The sequence below is a fragment of the Acanthopagrus latus genome, chromosome 20 (genome assembly GCF_904848185.1).
Source record: "Acanthopagrus latus isolate v.2019 chromosome 20, fAcaLat1.1, whole genome shotgun sequence".
Classification (NCBI taxonomy): Eukaryota; Metazoa; Chordata; class Actinopteri; order Spariformes; family Sparidae; genus Acanthopagrus; species Acanthopagrus latus.
Window position 1 is genome coordinate 10,833,625 of NC_051058.1, and position 23,497 is coordinate 10,857,121.

Genomic DNA, 23,497 nt, shown 5'->3' on the forward strand with positions numbered 1-23,497 from the left:
TCCAGTCATGCACTCCAAGGGCTGGGGTTGGACTTGAGTCTACACCAGGCCAGCAACTAACGGTTACTTTCATTATCATTTTATTATTATTAAAGGTTTTACCCCAGAAATGACAATTCATTCATGACATGTTCTCGCCCATGCAGATGGAAAGTCTGATGAAGTGTCATAGGCCACAAAACATTTCTGGAGCTTCACAGCTGAACAGTGTTAGAGCATTCGCCCCAAACAACTGAAGCAGATGGAGACTCTCGAAAGCTACGAGATCCCAAATTGATTTGAAGACACTTTATTTACAACCTCTTTAAAGCTAAAATCTTCACTTTAGCTGCTAAGCTAAAAACATTAGAGCAGACTCAGCCAGAAGTAGGTGCATGAGCTCGACCCAAAGTAGAGGGTGTAATGTTGTCTTTTCAAATCACCGTGGGATAGCGGGGATGCCAGATTTCACCTGTGTAGGTGTATTGAACCTTAAAGTTTTGTTCTTTGGTCATTTTCTAAAACAAGTCCCTATCTGCTTCAGTTGTTTAGCAGTAAGCTGCGATGTTGTTTTGCTGTGAAGCCCCAGAAATGTTATGCAGACTACGAAACTTCACCTGACTTTCCATCTGATTTTCGGGGTAAATTTATCCTTTAATCGAAAAAGTTTTCAGTCTATGAAATGTCAACGTCATTACACTTTTCCTAGAGAACCAAATCAACTTCTTAGAATTGCTTCTCTTGTACAACCTTCAGTCCAAAACTGAGAGACTCTTTATTTGCTATCACAAATGACAGAAAAGCAGAAAATCCTTATATAAAAGAAGCTTGAACCAGCAAATGTTTGACATCTGTTGGCAATGCGCTCTTTAGTAAAGTGACTCACAGAATGCAGCTCTGTGACACATGTCAGGCTGTTCCGTTTCCCTGGAATTTAAACGGAAGTCAAGTATACCAGGCGAACCAGTTTCAGTCTCAACACACTGAAGAACACACCCTCACAGCTGCTTTGACTTCCAGACAAATGACTCTCCACACAGCCTTTCTGCCTGAGCCTGTGGTTCATGCATAATGGTTAACCCACTTTACTTTTAACGCAGCAAGAACGCATAGAGAAATATATGATCCAAGCGTTTTTTTGGGTGGTGCGGTCAGACTTTGTGGTTCAACGCGCTGATCCGCTGGTGAACAGTGTAAGTTCAGAGAGAGAGAGAGAGGGAGGGAGGGATGAGAAAAGAGGTCAGCAAAATGATCTGAAGTGGAAGAGAGCGGAGAGGAGAGAGGAGGAAGAGTTTGAAGGCTTATCTCGGTAATGTGCAGGGACAGTTGAGCAGTGATGACTGTTGCAGTCACCCTGGTCCTCTACTTAACCCTTCACTGTCCTCCCCTGGCACTGACCATTTACTGTGGCAGCCCTCTCTTTGGAAAGAATAAACACTGTGGCTGTCAGACAGCTGTGTACGTGCGACATGTGCAGACTGTTTTCCCAGGATGAGCATGCCTCACCCCTGCCCGTGCTGACCGGGTCTGACACCCCGTCACTGGTCATTGCCCTGGGATCTCCTCCACATACATTAATGTGTGAGTTCTCCACGGCTCCGGCTCGGTTGGGGTTTAATTCAAAATCTCTTGAACGCAGCCCTCCGGTTCGCCTCTGCTCGCCCCGGCCAGCGCGCATGCGCCCTGCTGACACTCCAGTAATCCGCTGTTAGAAGGAGATTGCATCCGCGTCCGCTGCGCTCGTGCTATCAGTGAGGGGGAATTGAAAATATTCATGACGGACACATAATGGGAGCATAACGCGACCAAATGGATCCGCTGAATGCGGGCATCGCGGGACGGAGCGGGTTTACGGGAGCCGGGGCGAGGATGCCTCCTCACGCTAAAGACAACGAGGCTCAGCTGCGTCTACAGCCCAAAACGCTGGGGGACTGAGATGAACGCAGGCTGGGATGGACCCGGCGGAAGATGGTGAAATCAGCGATTGAGTGCTCCTTCCTGGACGAGACCTCCTTGGGTATTTCAACACGGTACTCTGCCCAGCAGCTTCTCTGTGGACACGGATCACTGTGTTTTTTTGTTGTTGTTTTTTTGTTGTTGTTTTTTTTCTTGCGTTATCTGTGTTAATTCCTGATCACGCACTGAATCTGGAAGCCTGAACTATACGTTTATTAGGCATACGTGATATCTGCGTTGAGCCTCAGGGTTGTTCTTTTTTTATGTTTTACAAGCTGTCGATACTCGTCAAAAACGTATGCAAATGTAGTTTCTCCGCCTTGACAGCGTCCCTGGAATGATTCCCTCCGGCTGCCTCACCAGCAGAGACTTGCCGTGCCATGGAGGGAGAGGAGTCCACAGGAAAATCCCAGTGCAAGTTGATAAACTAGACTGACCGGCCTGGGTGGTGGTGGGATCAGACAGAAATTAAGCCTCTCACAGACAGCGGACACTGGGATCATCTCCTCGTCTTTGCTGTTGGCAGCCCGAACCGAAACATTTCCTCTGGGGGATCATACTGAACTCGAAGCTTGAAGTTTGGACCCTACAGAGCCGCTCTGTTTACAACTCCTCCACCCTGCACTCTGAAGCTCATGTGAGTCTTTCTTCACGTGGATATCCCAAATCCTGCAAATGCCGGAAGTGGTTTAATCTGTGAGAAATAGGCTTTTTGAAACATTACGTTCGGTCCAGTGGGAGAACAGCAGCTGGGCTGTTTTACTGCTAAACTTCCCCAGCAGCTGTTACTCAGCCTGGATGTCTGAAAGATGACACTTGGATATTAGCATACTTGTAGTTTTGCCAACGCCCCTCCCAGGAAATGCAATGCATTGATTTCCCTCCGGTGCCCGCATTGTAAATAACTCTGTGGATGTATTTTGTGTGACTTTCACTCCATGGCAGTATCCATCACTATCGGCTGTCCTCGGTGTGTTTTCATTCTCTTCTTCGAGCTTAAATCTTCCAGAGGCGTCCCGTTTTGAGGATGCAGATAGAGAGAGAGTGTGGACGATTCTGTTTCCGCACGCACCTTCTCCCTGATTTGACTTTCTGAGCATGTGCAAAGGAAAGGGGAACCAGGCATGAGACTGCACAGACTGAGGAGATGTATCGCAACGAATGCAGGAGGAATCACGAGTGGCACTATGGAAGACACAGCGCAGAGTGTTACCAGCTTAAAGTCGAGAAGAGAGAGAATTACCAGCCTTTGCTGTGAGAAAATTGCGTTTCGTCCGGTCTGAGAGCGACAGCTGAAGTGGAATCGACGCTCCACGAATTACTATTTGGATTAAGAATTGGTTCCCCCCCGTGCACTGTGGGATATCCACCCCGATCTGCATACTTGGCCACCTGCAAGTTACATTTTTTGAGTGCCCTCATCTTTGATTCCCCATTGCTGTGTTTTTTTCATTTGTTTTTACTGCAGCACCCTCAGAGTTCACTTCTTCCCATTTACAGCAAAAAGTTATCAACAGCAAAAAACACGTGATAAGGGTTGCTGTCGTGCTCCAAACAACCCCTTTAGACTCTCTCTAATCAGCGTATCCAATCTCAGTATCTCTCACTGAATACAACTGTGGATCCCTTGTTAAGTTTTGCGCTCTTGGCAAAAACGAAACAAACAGGAGCGCGCCCCCGCCCCTCCCTCATCAGAGTGCATTCAGAGACTAATTTCCTCTCGCTGTGCTGCGGCGATGGGGAGCTCAGCCTCGTCTCTCACTGCGGAGACAGAGTCAGACCATGGCTTCCGCAGCACCCCGTACCCGTCGTCACCCCCTGTGGGCTGGCTCAGGAACAGCCACAGCAGCCCGGTGTGGGGCACCACCTTCATCACGCGTCAGCAGCAGCCCCCGCTGCCTCACCGAGAGCGCAGGTAAGAGCCAACTCTCGCCGCCCCAGCAGGGCGCCAACGCATTTCTCAGTCGAGTGCACCTGGGGCACAGAGCAGCAGCGGCTGGCCCGACTTGGCCTGGGGAGTCGCAGGCGGGACGAGACGTGGTGGGGTTGTGTTACACAGGAACGCTGTCTCTCAAAGCGGCGAGTGAAAGCATAGCAAGTGGCTTTATTTTGAGGCTCTTGTGTGTTGTTTTCACTGGCATCAGTATTTGGGCGATATGCACTTTTATGTATCGTAAACTTACACCGTTCACTTGAGAACTTCCTAGTTTCTCTTTCACAGGCGTTTAGAAACACTGAGGATTCAATAACCTCACCGTGATGGATCAAATCCCCTGTTTCATCAGAGCTTATCTAATCAGAGCCTGCATTTTGATGTTTTTCTATGATGCACCCAAAACCTGGCTAAGCCGGATTTGTAAACTGAAATCCCACCCCATTGGTTCCTCTCAGCGCAGCTGTACAGTGTGTGCAACACTTCATGTGGCGCTGAGTGGATTGCCCGGGCACACAAAATGACCTGACCTCTGTGAACCCAGTGAAAACCAGCCTGAGGGGTAATTAGAAGATGAATTTTTCGGTCATGGAACGAAGATGAGCTTTGATTCCGCTTTGTTAATGTGGGAGATGATTCCAGACAGAGCGAGTAAAGAGAGTTCATTGAGGGCATCTGGGTAAGTGTGGCTTCACTGTGGTGTTGTTTCACTCATCTCCAGAAAACCCCTTACTGGGAACAGAGGCTCCTTAGTTTGATTGGTTGGAACACCTATTAAGAGTTTCTCTCAGAGCAAACTTCTTATTGAGCCAGCAGCAGCTGTGTAATTGAGCGAGGTGCAAACTATTTGGAGAAGAGACGTCCATTTGTATAGATTGTTTTGGCAGTATTGACTGCAAGCAAAAAAAAAAGAAGATGCATTCTGTGACTGTATGTACAAGAAAGACCGCTGCAATAATCCATTGTTCCAGTCATTGCCTCCTGTCAACATAGTGAAAGGCTCGATTTGAATGTGCAGCTCATCCAGCAGTTATGACTGACTCCTTCTTTCAAAAGATGATCCTCTCAACCGCCCTCACACAAACTTGTTTAGAAGTGTTTCCAGTTTTCCTTCAGCTTTTTTCGGTCATGCCTCCCGCAACGAGAACAGGCAGTTGATATCGACCGCCTGTAGTGTATTGAAGTTGTTGCTGAGTCACTCGGGGCATCATGGTCCGGTTGTTAGTTATTGATTTTCAGAGAGCCCGATCACATTTCCCCACAATGGATGTCATTATTTATTCAGCATCGGTCTCCAGTTGGGCTTTCATCTTTCTTGATTCCTGCCCGCCGCTGTCAATGCTTTCCTTGCAGTTGCTCTACATTTAACGCTTAAGGCTGTTGTGGCCTCCATTGCTTACTCTTCAAATTGTGATCAAATGCAGATGGAGCTCATTTTAGCCATTGCTTTCATCAGCCATGTCTCCATGCATGAATGAAGCTCAAGTATAAGTATACTGTCAGTGTAGCTTTCCTTCATACAGTCATCTTGTTTTTTTTTTTATTCAACACACTATTCCATTGCATGTATGGATCTCTGTAGTGGCAAGCCTCTGCCTCCATCACCAATCAAACTACACCCTCAGCCAGCTGAGCACATAAACACATGCACGCTGTATGTACAATACACACATTTTAGTGTGCTTCTCGAGGGCAAAGAGCAACACACATGCACGCTCACCATCCTGACGATGGATGTTTAGACACACTGTGCAGTAGCACTTGGAACATGCCCTCTTATCTACCCCCACTTGCTGTCTCTCTCTCTCTCTCTCTCTCACACGCACACAAGCTTGCTCGCTCACTCACTCGCTCATTCACTCACAGTCTTATGCACACATACACACCGCTGTGTGAGCCTAACAACGTTAGGCAAGCTTTGCCGAGCGGTGACAGAGCATGAAATATAGAAACAACACAACACTATGAGCCCAGCTTAACTTCAGCCGTTCTCATACAGTTTATTCAGTAATATATTGCCCGACGAAAACGTTTGCACTCCCTTGTTTTTCTTAGCCCCGAGACTGCACGAACAGTCTTGTCCTTGGGTGATTTCAATTTGTTTTCATCCAGCAGGGCCCTATTGACTTTGGGAAGTGTTTTTGTGCGCACTGAATCAGTACTTCCACTGTGAAGGTTCACTCGAGACAACAAGGCACTCAACACACAAAGATGTGCAACAGGAGGTGTGGCTGTGTGAGCCGTAATTTTTCAAAACTGCGGAAGCTAAATCTTTTCTACGTCTCGATAGCGACACAATGCAATTTTATCCCAATGCTATAATTACCTCAGCCTAGAAGGTTATATTTTTGCCCTCATCCGTTTGTTTGTCGGTTGGTTTTTCAGCAGGATTACATGAAATCTATTGAAAGGATTTCCCTGAAATATGGATGGAGGATGGGTTTTGGTCTAGCAAAAACCTCATTCAGTTTTGGTCTGGATAAAGAGATGGATCCAGGAATTTAGCGAGGTAGGCACAATGTAGTTTTGGAGAAGAAATTCTAACTCAGAATTTGAATATTAACCATATTGATAATGTGGGTAACGCAAACTCAAATATGCATCTTTTCCGTAATTGAATAAACAAGCTGTTCTCAGAGGAAAATAAGGACCCCAGGACACTGTTTGAAGCTAGAAAGGTGGCAGGGTTGGCCAAATATAAACAAAGTAAAACTGTGTGAAATTGTGTTGTCCTTTTAGATTGAGTTTGTTTATTCACTTCGTTCAGTCATGAGGCACAAACAATGAGTCAATGAAGATATTGCTCTTCTTTTTATTTAGCATCAGTGATATGTTCAAATACAGGAGTCACAATGCTCTATATTTTAACCGCCCCCCATCCCAAGAACATGTTGGAAACCAATCCAGTAAAAATAGATAATTGAATGTAATACAAAAATAAACAAATACAATAATAATACAGTAATATTCTTCTACGTGCAAGCAGCGTCATAAAAGCAATTATATTTGTATAACTTTTCCTTAATGTTGTATGTCTTCTATCATACATCTTCTATCTGTGGTACCAAATATGGCCATAGCTACATTGGGTTGAAGACCTGCTCATTTCTGAGAAGCTGGTTAAACTAACTTCAGCAGTTAAAATTATGTTGAAATTCGTTCAAAACGGAGGGTAACAAAAAATGAGCCGGGAGCCTACGCTTGTGCGTTCTCTCCCTACATGTCCAGAAGTCCAGATATTTCTCTTCTAATAAAAAATTTCTTCCCCTAAACTACATGGTGCACCTTTAATTTCACAGTTAATAATACGTGGATCTGGATGAAGGGAAAAAAAAAGTGTAGATTTGATGCTGATCCAAACAAAAATCCAGATGTAGTGGATTTAACGATGTTTTACTTGATATTGGATAAGCCTTATTGAATTAAAGGGGACTGATGGGCCATGGCGGAAGTACGCGCTCCACTTAGTGCCTTTCTAGTTGTTTCGGTTAACAAATGTGACTGCCCTGGTTTTTGCCTCAGCCCCGCACTGCTTGCGTGTTACGTTGCACATGGCCTTTGCAGCCTCGAGCCCTTAAAGTGAGCGTCTGCTGCTCCCTCCTGAGCCGATCCCACTCTCCCCACTGCCCCAGCATGATGGATGATGGTGTTTATCGCTGCTCCGTTCCACCAGCCCTCCTCCCTTTAATTGGATTAAAACTGGTCCACTTGGATTCAGCCAGCATGGTCACTGGCCGTGTTTATGTCTGAATTATATCAGCGCGTCCTCCCTCGCTTATTGCCCGTCTGATGAAGACAGGGCCGCGTCAGGACAGTCGCCGAGGCCTCCAGAATAGATTTGGCACGCGGGCTTTGACTCACAGCGTGGCTGTCTTTGGAAAACAGAGCACTGATGTGGCGAGAAAATAAACTAGCCTATTGGCACTGCAACTGACAAACTGATTACAGATTCCCCCACTCTTGTTGCCATGGAAATCCGTAGCATATGTTCAGTAACCTAATTCATCGGAGCCCAGATAAGACCACACATGGTAACCTGGAGGCCTCACACACAGAAAGAAACCCATGCGGGTAAATTGCACCTCGGGAGAATACTATATAACCTGCGGATTATTAACGTCAATGTTTAGTGATGTCCAATAGAAGGCAGTGAGCTAGAGAAACCTCACGGTAACAGTAAGTAAAACTCTACTCTGCGGTGCCTGTCTGAGAACTTCCCCTTTGGCTGTAGCGCTGCTGTGTCAGCACTACTCTTGCCCTCGAGGTCCGGGTGCCCGGAGGAACTCTGCTTAAGCAGGGCGGCAGCGTGCCCCTGCCACTTCGACCCCCCCACTCCCTTCTCTCCCAGTTTTCAGTGCTTCCTGCCGGCTTCCAGCTCGCTCTCGCTTTGCACTGCGCTGCTGATGTCTTGCTGAAACCCAGTCAGGCAGTTTCCTCTGTTTAAAGATTCAAATGTCCAAAGCTGTCTCCACCGTTGACAGATTCACTCGTCAAAAATGAGCACTGGTCGTGAAATATTAACAGAGGGCGCAGCTAGAGGTTAGAAGCTACTGTTGTTCCGTCTCTTTTTTTTCCCCTCTTCAAACCAGTATTTGCATTTGTTCAGAGACCCATTCAGGAGAAAGTCCACATCTTACTTTGATACTAGATACTAGAGCTATAAAGCCTGGATTATGAGGTGTGTAATCACCTGGGCAGGGCTGACATAAAGTAAGGCTACGGACATGGTTATTGTCATTATTGATTATTCTGCCCATTATATTTTAGATTAATCATTAAATCTATAAAATGTGACTCTCTCAAATTGCTGCTATTGTCCAACTGCCAGTCCAAAACCAAGACTCTTATCTTATCAAGACTCTTATCAAAAATAATTGGTGTCTAATTTTTAATTGTTGGCTGTTTATCGTTGGCTCTACAAATGAACACCGACAACAGAAATGAACTCTCTTCTCAACTTTCGAAAAATCGTAACCAGACTGACACGTAACATTTAAACAATGTCACCTTTGTTTCCACGGCATCACACCCTTCTCCTAATGATCCATTTTCAAAAGAGGGAATATATTTATTCAGCTTTAAAAAGTTGCTCCTCGTGCTTAGCCTCAGCGATGCTTATCAGAGGAATTTCCCGGCCTGAGGGCAATTATTCAAAAGACTCTTTGTCCATTTTTATCTGTTTGCAGTCTTTATGCCAAAGCTAAACACTTACACGTTCTAAATCTACACTGTCTTGTTATTCGGGCACAAAAAAAGTGTCTCTTCTCCCTAAAAAGTGTCCCTCTTCATTAAGACTTCCTCAATTATCTCACCATATTCTCCCCAGTGACTAAAGCTTCACTTGCTGTCACCAATCCTTTCTATCACGTCATCAAGTCACAGCGTGTCACAGTAGAAACTCTGTCTCTGCAGCTAAAGTCTTGGCACTAGATACTCGCCTCAGATAAGCAGCAGTCATGGCTCAGCTCTGTATTGTTTGCCATAACGAATTCATTCTGGAGAGCAGTTAGGCTTGCGTAATGAGTCATATTCATGCCACAACAGATTACCTGGCAGGTAGAAGGAAAAAAAAATAATCCTCAAGTCTTTGACCCTGACTCATCAGCTCCCCTGAAAGACAGCGAGAAATGCTTGCTAGAGGGAGAATTACTTTAAAGTAAAGCGGTTGCTCTGATCTCGCAGAGCAAGAAAATAAAACTGAAGTGATAAACAAACCTTTTTGCTAGTGAAACTGCAGACAGGCTGCAGTCATTACTAAGTAAATTCTCAGTTGGATTTCTCATGTGTGGTAATTTGGATTGTGTGAAAGTTGCTGATCTAATCCCCGTCACTGAAGTTTGCCGTGTGTGCTCAGATGCAGCAGAATGTTTCAACATTCATTATCCCCCTTTTTTTTTTTTATAGCTCGTCTGATGGAAGGGCGCACTAGCCTCCGATAAGTCTCATTTCTTTATAACAAGCTCTGCTCTGTTAAACAAGACCACCGCTCAGCCGGCATTATCATCCTGTCAGCCTGAGATGATTGCGTGGATGAAGAAAGAGACATTTAAAAGGCGCAAGCCGTAGTGTCAGTGCTCTGAAAAACCTCGGGTAATGCCCTTGCAGCTGGTGGAAATTAAAAGGTATGCCGCTATTAAGCCAGTTCATCATGGAGGGCACAATAACCAAGATGTTTTTCTAACAAACATTTTATAAGCTGCGGTATATCCCCTGTTCTCTCCTTGCGTTCGCACAGAACCGGGGCCTGTAAATATTTATCACAGGAGTGACTCATTTCATTTGAGGGTGTTTGTGTGGGGGGCTACAGCTGGTGCCTGGTCTTGCAAAGGGAGGTCCACACACTCACGCTAGCTCAAGTTATCCAGCATCACACAGTTTATTAGTAATTGCTGGTAACTGATATTGCAAAGCCCGCTGTCAAGAAGTTCAAGGACAGATCAACAAATCTAGTATAACATATTTAGTATGAGATCGGATAAAATTCTTAATTTCCTTGGGGAAAGAAGTTTGGTAGTTAGAAAGTTAGTAATATTAATAGCTGACTAAGAGATACAGTATACTTTAGTCTGAAATGTCAGGGGGAAGCAAAGAGAAAATAGGCTTCATGTAAATCTACTAGTAACTTCAGGTGCCGTAGGAAACATAATGAAAACACTGAATCTAGCAGGGATTACCAGAGGAAAGTTAGTTTTGCAGCTCAAGCATGAAGGCAAGGTAGTATCTGATTATTTTGACGTGCCCTGTAGACTATAGCTAGACCTGAATAGCCCATGAATTTCTCCATTTGCACCACTGAAACACAATATTGCATTACGGATAGTTTTGTTTTGGGACAAGCGCCACACCGTTCATTTTGCATTTTTTTCGTCATTTCACCCAGGAAAGAGTCTGCCCAAGAGTTTGCCCAATCAGCATAGCCATCCATACATAACATAGATCTGCTTGTCAATAAGGTTAAGTACAAGACACTGAACCGTCAAAATGATTTTTACCGCTGTTATTTTAGGGTGAAAAAGAAAAGTTATATAAAGTCATTTTAAATACAACAATCTGGATGATTCGGCCAAAAAGTTGATTGGGGACGCCTTCAAGATTAAACACGATCTTAAAGTTTAAGATTACCCACCAATAATCTGCCGTATTGATAACTTAGAAAGCCTCATTGACCCAGTATAAATCTCTTTAAATTGCTTTACCCAAATGTTCAGTGTTCAATCGCTAATGATCTAAAACTGTAAAGACTGCGCCTTGATTATGAGCATTTCTCAAAGAGGCATCCACATCTGATAACACATGATAATAACAATTGTAAATGTATAATAATCATAATGTATATTTTTTTCACTGTGGGCAAACATTGAAATGCTTTATAAACATGTATTTAGCAATTGTGTATTGTTAAGTTGCAAATTATGTTTATATTCTTTGTAAATGGTTAATGAATACTGTGTAGTTTATCAATAAATATCATTTGGATGGCCATTATCAAAACTGAAGTTTATAAATCTTGACAATTGCTTAATATATGGTTTATAAAGCATTTCATTGTTTTTTTAACAGTAAAATAACTAGTAACTAACATTAAATCATCGATGCATTAGTCATTTCTTAATGATGGATATTATTAGGTGTCCACCCACTGATGGGCTAGTCAGCTAACCTGTATTTACTCATTTATTTGGCATGTACTGCATGTGGCTTTTATTGTGATGTAATGTGCGCAAGCCACACATTACAGATGGGAGTCTGGTTTTTTTTGTCTGCCAAGTTTGTTCTCATAGCAATTAACTCGGTTTGTTTCCGTCAAAAGTACGCAACATGTTCATACACAAGATGAGAAGTGTTGAAGTGTAATGTATTTGTTATCAGATATCAGTCTGTTGGGCAACAGGAGTAAACAGTGAACAATATGTTGGGATCAAGGCATTCTGTATTGGTGTGCTGTCACAGCCGAGGCTTTTAGAAACCTTGTGTTTTGCAGAATCTTTAAAGCACAGCCAGTCACAAGATGAACTGTCATGGAAACCCCTGACACTCGCTGCACACTGCTAACTGACAGCCGGGCCATGTGTTATATAATATCTGTGAAGCGCTGACTGACTCCTTTTGTGTTTTAGCCTCGTGTGGTGTCAGGATTAATTCATTAGACTGACACTTGAGCGTTTGAAGTGTTGATGAAGAATTAATAGTATTGCATTTTTTTTCTCACCTAAGTACTTCTGGTGTTCGTTCTTTATTAATCATGTTTGTTGCTTTTACATGACTTACTGTCATGTTTAGTCATCAAGGAAAAAGGATTGCCAACATCAACAGACATGCCGGCTGCTTTCCCGCTAATAGTCAGTTTGGTGGTGATGCTTGTTGTGTGTGTTGAATGTTTAAAGCAGATACAGTCTGCCTCCAGTGGCCAGGCAGGTTACCACGCTTTCCCCTAAGGCCTGGGCTCAGGGCCAGCCTTAGAAAGGCAGTGCTAATGACTGTCGCACAAAGGCCAAATGTCTCACAGCGACGCAGGGAGAAGCTGGCGAGACTCGGCTCACTTGATCTCGTAACAGTGTTCAGTATGCGGAATGAATCCAAGTAGCCAGCCATAGGTGTTCTGAAAACACAATCAGCAGTGCCTTTCTCTAGCCTAAGAATTTATTTTAAACCTTACTGTCCTGAATGCTTCCTTGCTGCCATCTCAAACCAAAGAAGAACCAAAGAGATGTTATTTTAAAGGGAAACCCCTGACTCCTTTTAATGCTTCTATCAAGGTTCATAAACTGAAAGCTGTATTCGAATAGTGATGAGTCCCCAGCACAATTTTCACCATTAGTCCTCTCTAGTTTATCTCTTTCATGTCTGAGCAAAATTGTTATTCATAATAGCCCTCACTGAATAGATATTGAATTGTGTTGAATCAGAGATTGAATCATATCCAAACTATGTGAATTGCAATGAGTCAGTTCTGGAAATCAGTGGTGATACCCAGCTCTGCACAAGCATCAAGTAAATGTCATTGATGGCAAACTGTGCTCTGATGTATCAAAGATTGAAAGCACTTGTTTTGCCTAAGGAAACGGATGTTGCAATAATGTTGACAAGACACTGATGGCCATGTTTGATAAATCTTTTATTCAGTCAGTATTGTGTTTTTTATGATTTATTTGTTTGGAAATGAAAAAGTAAGAACATGCATGATCTTGATTTATGCTCCTGTGTTGAGTCTATGCCCTTTCTATGACCTACCCTATGTAAATGCATTCGCTCATGTCATATACGTGCACCTCCCCAGAATCTGCTCATTGCAGCAACGCTGACTGCAGCGACTATAATTGGTCCACTTGATAGAATCGCATTTTCGAGTTTACCCAGTAAACGCACCACCCTCTTCGACTTTTGCTTCAGATCTTCATAGAGCCTACGTGCAACAATATTTCAGCCTTTAGCCCAATTGTGAGGTGTGACCACACTGTGCTACACTTCACTGTGGCTGTCTGGTTCAAGTAACCCCTCGACTCTGCATTGTGTGAAGAGGGATGAGCTGAAGGCTTGTTTATATTAGTTTTTCCTGTTTATGCCGCCATTTATTATCTGAAAAGGAACAGAATATGTACTGGTCAGTAACACAGTTGGCTCATTCGCAGCACACTAGACTAAAGGACAACAGGGAGTAGCTAGCTAGTGTAGAAAGTGCATTATGCCATTATTTGAACTTTTCAGCGCTTATAAAGCACCGCAACCCACTCGTTACTCTTCCCATGGACATTTGCATAACCCAGTGTACAGATATGCTCGTACAAGGGCCAAATGGTCACTGATGCTCTGTGCTCAACAACTCACCTCAGGCACGTCTCACATTGACTGGCAATGTTTCAAACCTGCTGGTGGCCATTTGTTTACCACCACACAAAAACAAAGATGTCAAAATTATGCAATCTGTTCAAATTATTTAAGTGACGAGTTCACACCATCCTTCTTGATGTTGGTCACCCACTATAAGTCCCTGTTTTTACGCTCTGCCCCATGATACCCATACCCAGTACAGATGAGTACAACAAATAGATACAAGTGCTCATTTGTTCCGACAGCTATTGGCTTGTTAGATACGCCCTTGCACTTTATACTTCACTGAAATGAGCTTTAGACAACAACCTACTGCAAAATGTTTTTTTTTGTTGTTTTTTTTGTTTTGTTTTTTTAACATTGCATTATCCTTTGTCATGCCACTCTTGTCTGTGGATCACTTGCACTCTGGGACCATAACAAGGCTGAAGTTTTGGAGGTCCTTGTCCTACGCCTGTTTGCTCATTTTTACTGAGAGTTGTGGAGCTCTTACACTTTATAATAGTCCACTGAACTGCCCTTTGATTGTCTTACACCCAGTGAAGCATTGAGAAATCAGCCATGGGTTATTGATGCTCTTACTTGAGTGAATTCAGACTAGGAGCAGGTACTTTATGGGCAGCAGGCTGCATTGAATACCTCATTGCAAAGAGATGGGTTTTCTAGACATGAGGCTCTCTCTCCTTCTCTTGCTCCCTCTCCCCCCTCTCCACTGTAAGCTGTTGGCTGCAGGCCGAGGTCTGCGACACTGAGCAGCCGAGGAGCTGAAGTGGGCACTTTTAGAGCAGCCCCACTGAGCACAGGGGCCAAGGACAAAAGGTGTGTGCGTACGTCTTTGTGTTTTTTCATATGTGTTTGTACACACTCCAGTGAGCGACTGGAGCATGTACATGGAAGGCATCCTTTTAACAAGGGTCCAAGGATCACAGGCTGTAGATGCTCTTGCTCTGCTGCAGGCATGTACTGTACGTACAAAGACATGAGTGCACTCAATTTACATTCACACTGCGTCCTTGCTGCATCCTCAGTTTTAGTTGTTCATCATGCGTTAGTCATATTTGATAGGTATGAGTATTACAGCAGATAATAATGAGATAATTAAGCTAGATATTAAACATTCCTTGAGAGGCTGATTACTTTGATGAAGAGCCCCTTTGTCGACCAGCACAGACAGAAACATAATGAATTTGCAATCCCCATGCTCCCATCGAGAACCAAATCAATTGCTTTGACAAAGTCTCCATATGGCTGACACCACGACTTTGCTCTGTCGCCGGAGATGAAAGAGGCCTGACAGTTATGAGAACGGCCGCAGGGAAGAACCTGTCATCAAACATGAGACGCCGACACTTGTTGTTGTTGTCACCGGCGTCGTCATCACTGTTTACGGCCCTCGGATAGGCAGGACTTTGGAGAGCTAAGCACGGTGTGAACATGTGCCAGCCATGCCAGCATGGGACTGCCACTTAATTTCAGCTGTGGAGGGTGTTGGGAGGGTTGTTGCAGTCTGTGGACGCAGCACCGCTTGCTGGGAGTTGGAGAGAATATTTTCAGATCATCCTAAAGTCATTTTTAGGTCATGCTTTTCTAAAATTCTTACTGTGTGACTGATTTACGCTTTCTTATATTGGGGAGAGACTACAGGTCAAAAACAATTTAACTGACGCAGCAAATATTGACATGAAACTCAAGACCCAGTTGAATACTAACAATTAGACAATAATATTTTTGGACCACGAGTTTCCTGAAATTATAAGTTTGAATATGCAAATTTAACATAATGTAACCTAATTAGATAGGCACTGATTTTCATATATGCGATAAAGCCAGGTCCCAAATTTCTGTTTCATTTTGTTGACATATTAGAGTCAAGGTTTTTACAGAGGGAATTTTATGTATCTGTTTTTTTAAAAACGGTAGTGTCAATAGCAACAAAAAATGAGATTCTGATGAAAGATGCCTCCAAAACATATATAAAGATTGACTATGAATGACATTTTAAACAAACTCCTGGAATAAAATTGTAAAGTTTATTGAGCTGTTACTGAAGTGCTGATTTCTGGTAAAAGAAAGAAAATTGTTGTAAGAGAGCAGCTTTCAAAGATATTTATTTAAGTCCATAACATTTTATGACAAAAACAAAGACACTACATGTGACCAGGATGAAAATAGATATCGCTATGAAACTTTGCTATAGGAAGAGAAAAGAAATATTATTTCTTTGACTTTTGGGGCCAATTGGTGTTAAAATATGCAAATTGGTTTTTACAATTGCTACATGCTAATTAGAATCCATTTACTTTACATCTGCAAGATATTATAGAATCTGTCATCACAGTATTTCAGTTTTATGCCATATTTAGAAGAAAAAAATACTGTTTTTTTACGAGATGACGATGTAGGCAAATGTCACTATGGTTAACTACTGAGTGGCAGACCTGGCACACCTAAAATGGGAAATTGCTAGCTTACTTGACGTTGCACTTCCTCTGATGTGATTACATTTCGATCTTGATGCTAAAACAATATATTGTGCAACTATTATTGCCATAAAATTAACACATAAATGTGTTTTTATTCACTAATCTCATAGAAGACATGTAAAGGATGCCAAATGGCCCAAATTCTCAAAACTGACCAGTGCATGATACATGATGTTTTCACCTGAAATGTCTCCCCTGGGTTGAAACCAAGAACACTTAGCATTGTATAGCTACATGGTACATAGGACATGGTACATACATTGAGACAATGCAAAAACAAAGAGCCAAGTGCTGAAGTGTTTGTGTGTCTTCACAGGGGTTGTGTTTTTTATAATTCTTGCTTATTGTTATCTTTGGAAGGCCGAGTTTCCTCCTCCCTCAGCGGGTCCTCGCGGTTTATGTTGGCGCGCCGACTCAAGCCCAGGAGAATGAACGCAGCGCTAATGGCTCCTGACAGAAAGTACTGGGACTCCTCCTTCCATACTGTCGCTGCCCTGGGGCCAAGGACACGCACACACTAAGGCACAAATGCAGTTGGACAATATAACAAGCAACTATGCAATGTCTTCAGATAAATATAGCTTCATGCGTACACACGAGTGCACACAGCCAGCGGCAAGGACCCTCACTCACAAACACACCCAAAGAGACACATTAGTATCCCTCCCTGCTGTCATTCTCCTCCTTACCTTCAGGAGGAGAGATGACGAGGGGAGAGGACAGTGTGTCGGGAGCCAGAGGTCGCCTGTGAGGGGTTCCCCTGGGTTCTTAGCGTATGCCTCGTTTGAAAAGGTTTAATGGAGTTGAACTAAGGCCAAGACAAATGGTGAAGACCAGGCCAACTAGCAGTCACTCTTACAAGTCTCTTTGATACTTAGACAGTGGCATCAAAATGTCATATGAACTGTGATATTGTTTCTTTTCCATCCCTTACTGTGAAAACAACAAAGGATTATCAGGCGGATTTTCAAGGAAAAAATAGGCTGTTTCCACGGGGAATATACAGACACAGACACAAAATCATGTTTCCCCGAAAAAGCAGTTGTAAAAGCAGCCTCAGATTTCGTCGAGGTCATAAATAGGGATAAATGTGACCAGAATCACAAGCTCCTGGGTCATTTTGTGGGCAGCGTCTCTGTGCATCGCCCTGGCTCTTAGCACCTTACCCTCCACTAGCCTGCTATTCCCACATTACCCTCTCTGTGTTGCTGTTCACACATGAGCAGCTTGAGTGACAGTGACATTTATGGGCTTGTCCAGACACCGGCCGCGTCCCTCCCCAGGGGCCGTCCCTCTCCAAACTCCCCTTGCTCTCTGGTGGTATCCAACTGTGCTGCTTCCTCCCCCCAAAGGCCCTAATATACCCGCCATCAATAAGTCAGATTGACTGAACTGCGGGCGCACGGAATGAATTGTACATACAAGTCAATCTGCAACAACAGACTGCTTTAGGGAGGTGGAAATCAACTGAGTAGCCTGACTAGATAGATGAATTGCTCCCCATGCTTCTGAATCAAAACACTCTAAAATTGATTCGCTCTCCTCTCCTCACATTTCCCTCTGCGCTGTTTACACCCGCTGAAGTCCTGTTAAAGATGTTGATTGTAGCTGTTGCTTTAAATCCAACAGTGTGAATGATGTGTCTCTAAAATATGCCAGAGTCACGACTGCTGCCAGATTTAATAGGCTCATGCATTCAAAATTCATTTGGAAATTCATTTGGGCATGGCGTTGATGTGAACCGAGGTTGCCCCCGCCTGCCCCGCATTAGCATTCGCTGAGCAAAAAGGGGGAGAGAGGAGTGCTAATAGGAAGCGGAAGAGATCCCATGTGTTTTTTCCATTCAAATAAGTGTCAGTCAGGAGGACTCCAGGAACACCTTCCCTTAGTATTCCGAGCCTCCCCTCATCTTCCTCTTCTCGTCCCCCTCTTTCTTCTTGCTCCTCCTCTCCGTGTGCTGTCTTCCTGGCTCTAATCATGTGGCCATTGTGTATGGATTTACTGCCCTCGCAGCCCTCAGGAGGGAGATTTGATTTTTCCCCTGCATTGGCTAATCTTTCCCTCTCACCCTCAATTTTCCTTTTTTAGTTCTGTCTGCCTGTCCTCCTCTTGCACTCTCAGATGTTTTTGCTGGCCTCTCTCTTCCCTTTAGATAATCACCCATGGTTGACTGGAAGCACGTATTAATACTCTTCATACTTCAAGATTTCTTATTGCTCAGACGTTCTGACCTCGTCTCGCTGCTGTCTTTTCCAGTTCCTCCTACTTTGCTCCTCTCCTCTTTCAGAATATTAGTGACTGAAATAGCTCAACAATAGCACACTTGATATGCATGTTTTACTGCTAAGCAGTTGCAGTTATATGTGTTAGTGACTCATTTGGTTCTTGAATTTGTTTTGACTCATTGTTTACTGTTTTCCAGCCACTCTCACTCCCCTGGCTCCATGGCAGCAGCGGTGCGAGGCAGTGAGTGGTCATGTGGACGCTGCACCTTCTTAAATGCCGGCGCAGCACCCCGCTGTTCCATCTGCGAGGCACCACGCCAGAAACCTGACCTTAACCAGATCCTGCGACTGAGCAGCACCGAGGAGCATCGCTGGGCCTGCCCCCGCTGTACACTCAACAACCCGCAGGGATCTGGAGCCTGCTCTGTTTGTGGCTTTGGACCATCCCCCGCCACTCACACCCCTCCAACAACCACCATTGCTGCCACTGCCAACGGCCTCCCGCCCGCTCCAGTTGAACCCCCAGCACCTACTGTCACCCCCACTGTTCTACTTGAGCCCCATGGACAGCATCCGCCTAAGGAGGAAGTGCTCCGACGGTCTGAGAGCAACGGAGAGGTGGTTGGTCTGGAGGTGCACCACTCGGGGTGGGCTTGCCCTCGCTGCACACTTCACAACACACCTGTGGCACTGTCATGCTCAGCCTGTGGCGGGCCCAGGAAACTGTCTTTGCCTAAAATACCCCCTGAGGCACTAGTGGTGCCTGAGGTGCGCACGCCTGTGCTTGGGTTTCCTGTTCACACAGCAGGGGCTGCTCCACTCCTCATAGACCTAACGGATGACTCTCCCCCAGCCCCTCCCTGTGATCCTCAAGAACCTCCCCATGTCTCCTCACAGTCCCTTTCCTCCCCTTTCACTGCTTTTTCCTCCTCCCTCCAAAACAACCCTGTGCCCCGCAGCAGGAGAGAAGTGCCCCCTCCAGGGCGCCCACCAAACCCAGGTACCAACACTCCCAGCCCCACGTCCCCTTCAGCGACCAGTGTGCCACCCCAGCCGGGCCCACAACGGCCAGCCAAGCCCAAACATGCCCAGCCCCAAGAACCTTCTTACCCCAGCAAGCGCCTCAGTATCTTGGAAGAAGAAGACCACCATCCGCTGACCCCCCACGTCCCTGTTCCTTCTTCATCCGCCCCCACCTGGAAGTGCCCTAGCTGCTCGTTGCCCAACCCAGGCGGCTCATCGAAGTGCGAAGCCTGCCGATCGTCGTGGGCCGGTGCTGACCTCATTGATCTCGTAGGCTGTGAGACGGTACGATTTACCCCGGCCAGCCCCTCCAGCCCGGACTTTAGCACCTGGGCATGCTCCAAGTGCACGCTGCGCAACCCAACAGGTGCCCCCAAGTGCTCGGCATGTGGTTCTTCAAAGCTGCATGGCTTTCAGGAGCAGCAGGTGCCACTGCCCCGCTGCTGTACACACTGTGGCCTCCCACAGGGGGCTGGCACTGCATCATGCTCCTGCACACCTTCCTCCTCCTCGGGTCATAAAACACGGAAACAGGCCCGGGGTTACCCTCCCTCCTCCTCCTCCGCTATTGCTTCAAGCTCCTCTTCCTCCATCACCTCATCAAGCCTTCAGGAGAAGATAGGACAGTGGAGCTGCCCAGCATGTACGCTGCTCAATGACACCAAGGCCAAGAACTGTGCAGCATGCCACACACCGCAGCAGTACCTCACCCTCCGCAAAGTCGTCAAGCCTCTGAAGAGGAGGGAGAGCATGCATGTAGAGGCCCGCCGACGGAATGATGAGGGCGAGGCCAAGGAGCTCTGGGAGAACATCGTGAGCTTCTGCAGAGAGGTAAGGGAAACGAAAAAAAAAACACTTTAATGAGCCATAATGACTTTGTGTGCCATCGTGAATTACACTAGCTTAGGGCGGTTTAAAGTGAAATCTTGTTTGCTTCATGGATTTTTATCACTCCGTAAGTGATTTTCTGCTGTTGTATTGAATTTGCATCATTTTATAAAGTAGCAACTTCATCTACAGGCAACTGACAGTAAGTCAAATCAAGTGTGGCCAATTTTATCTCTTTACTTTCACATTTTGTTGAGTTTCCTTGGTCAAAATTGGCTTATTTCAATGTGTAATGTGTCACAGGATGCACATTGCCTCTCAGTGCACAGTTCCCTCATTGTTATTTCTCTTTTTGTTATGACTCTGGCATTCTTCCTGCTCTCGCTATCAAATTTCAGAGAAATACTAATAGGCTTTGTCATTGCCTCTGTTTGCACTTGCTTCATTAGCAGAGTTTTAAACGACCAGCGCGTGAATGTTGGCCACCTAAATGAGCTGCAGTGACAGTGTCTCCGTTACAGGGGAGAAGTCACAAAATTCTTGTTCAGGATTTCAAAACTCGTTTATTCTGAGGTTTTGATTAGCCTGGTTTTATTATTTGTTTTGATTAAACTGCTGGGAATTGTTTTTCCCCTATGAAGACTACTTTGAGTCAGACTCTCTGTTTCCTGTCCTCATCTGACACCAAAAACAACTTTGAGGAAGATATTAGACTACTTAATGAAATAGATATCGCTGTGTAATAGCAGGCCCGTCTGTGAGAGATAAAAACAATTTTTATCATTGTGAATGTAATTTCCCTTTAATGTGAACTTCCTTGCGTCACGTTCTACCAAGTTATTAAACAATCAAAACTGTGTTTCTCATCAAGCGGACAGCACACGCTCATTTTTATATCAGTACACACCGTCAAACAGAACAATTTCAGTCAGCTGCATGAATGTTAATCATTAAGTGATTCATCTTTTTTGTTTTTCTGAAGGGACAAACCCCTAATGATGCTTTTCTAATTATGGGCTTGTCTGTTGTCACAACCTGAAATAATGATGTGTTTTACCTGCTCCAGTGCCTCTGCATTTATTGTTGAAAGATCAAGAAGACTTTGAGATCAATGGAATCATTCATGAGCCGTGGTTGGTGTGATTCGCGGTGACACGGCTGTTTGGAGACACAAAGACGTCTTCCCTAACTACGCCGAAGATGTGACACCCTTTATGTGGCTTGTTTGTATCACACCACTTAATGTTCTCTTTCTATGCCGTGCTAAAGCTTTTGATAAGCCTGTATTAAGTTGTCATGGATATTCACTCAGGGCTGTCTGAAGGGTTCATTCGAGACCTTTAAGGATACTAACACCTATGCTAATGAGCAAGACCTGAGTGGACTAATTGGACCTCTGCAGAATCCAGACCTGATCAGATCAAATCAGGCCATTTTTGGGGGGCAGTCTTACATGGGTTTCCGATGCGTGCCCACTTGCTACACCTATCATACCATGTTTACAATAGCATGAAGTAAGCTTTAGGATGCATTATTAATTGCGTCTTTGAAAGTCAAGGCGCACACTGCTGCGAGCGTGGGAGTGAAGTTGGCTCACTAGGAAGGAAGGATATCGGAGATCCCCCACACCCACCGTCTCTTCCTCTCATCCCAATTTTAAGATCGACATTTAAGCCAGTCTTTCTCTTATCATCTTTCCCTTTTCCCCTCCAAATATCTCAGGCCTCCCTCTCTCCAGCTCTGCCCCCTCCACGCTCTTCAAAGTACATTCCCCTCTTCATCTCTTTTTTATCCTGTCTCCCTCCATCACATCTATCCCCACATGCTTCATCCTGTTTTTTTTCCTCCTCTCTGCTAATATCTCAAAATATGCTCCCCCCTCGCCACCCACCACACCCCCTCCACCCCCGTCCCACCCTCTCCACACGACTGCACTCAATTCTCCAGTGTAGCTTGTCAATGTGTGCGTGTGTGTGGATGTGCATGTGTGTGTACATGGTAAGGTGAACACAGGGCCGGCCTATTTTTAGTAGCAGAGCTAGAGAGAAGAGGAGCAGAAATGATCCGCTTCCCTATAGTGAATGTAATCACTAACAGCATCAACTGCTGCAGCATGGTTTTGGGGGGGTCAGAGTGATGTAGCTGGGTAGAACTGGTAAGCAAGAGGCGTTAGTCTTTCTAATCTATCTCCATCAAGGCGTCAACACTTGCAGAGCAATGACAAACCAGTGGTAAAAATGTGATGATGATTAAAGCTTTTGGTTTACCCTGTGACAGGGTGTGTGTCTGTGCAGGCTGATTACATGAATGCAGTGAAAGTTTCAAGTTGTTTTTTCTCCGTTGTATTCTTTCTAGACCTGCTGGATTATGGCAGATAGTGCTGCTGATGAAATATACCGTAAGTTACTGGAGAGTTTGTCCAAAGCTATGGGTTGAGAGAGGGCCACGCAGTGAATCGCAATATAATCGAACAATATGGCCAAGTGCAATGCACAAATGGCAAAAGCTGCAACAAAAACATGCCATTATGAATGAAGTGTTTTGGTGGTAAAGAGATGCCCCAGCCTACAAATCATATTCTCCAGACTTATTGGAACATGACTGTTTGGTACTGTATTATGGATCCAACTGCATGTCTTGGCTCTTATTGTTTGCCTTTGTAGGTTGAGTTTGTTCGGTTTAGGCATGAGTTAGGTTAGGAATGTCAGAGATGGGCTCTCTCACAAATACATAGATATTTCTTAAAATCACTGATCGCTTGTAACTAAGTACAATTGAATCAAAGCCACAGCAGTATACTTTTAGAAATGACATTGATTTATCAACAACTGGGTAAAAAAACACTGATCTGATAATCATAAAAATGGTGAATACGGAATCTAATAATTGGCGAGCTCATAGTATACAGTATATACATACATGCCAAGATATGTATAGTTCTCTTTTACATCAACTTTTGCTACCAAAGCTTATTTATTGGAAGGAAAGATATTTTAATACTTTTACGTAACTACTAGTTGTATGGGTGACTTTCACTTAACTTTACGCCTTTTGTACACACGTCAGTAGTGTTTTAGGTAACTAAAAACCTTTTGCAAAAGTCCCTCCACGGTGCAGAATCTCTGTTGTCCACATTTACTTTTGGATGGACAGAAACAGAAATGCTTGGAAACAATGATGCAGGCACCCATGTTTGCTTCCTAAGTGGGTCTTATTAGTGTCTGGCAATGCCATGGTAAATG

At 44.5% G+C, this 23,497-nt stretch overlaps 1 protein-coding gene across 4 annotated transcripts in view; it reads left to right on the forward strand.

The window, feature by feature from the left end:
• The window catches only part of capn15 (calpain 15), a 52,125-nt gene that overhangs the window by 4,878 nt on the left and 23,750 nt on the right, over positions 1–23,497 (forward strand). For 3 of the 4 annotated variants that reach the window (XM_037080781.1, XM_037080780.1, XM_037080779.1), the window contains one exon: positions 18,602–20,258. In XM_037080781.1, coding sequence (XP_036936676.1) covers positions 18,624–20,258 — 1,635 coding nt within the window. In that variant the 5' untranslated portion in view covers positions 18,602–18,623. Of the gene's footprint in view, positions 1–3,671; positions 3,851–18,601; positions 20,259–23,497 lie in introns of those variants that run through there. The other variant, XM_037080778.1, reaches the window with a different exon arrangement.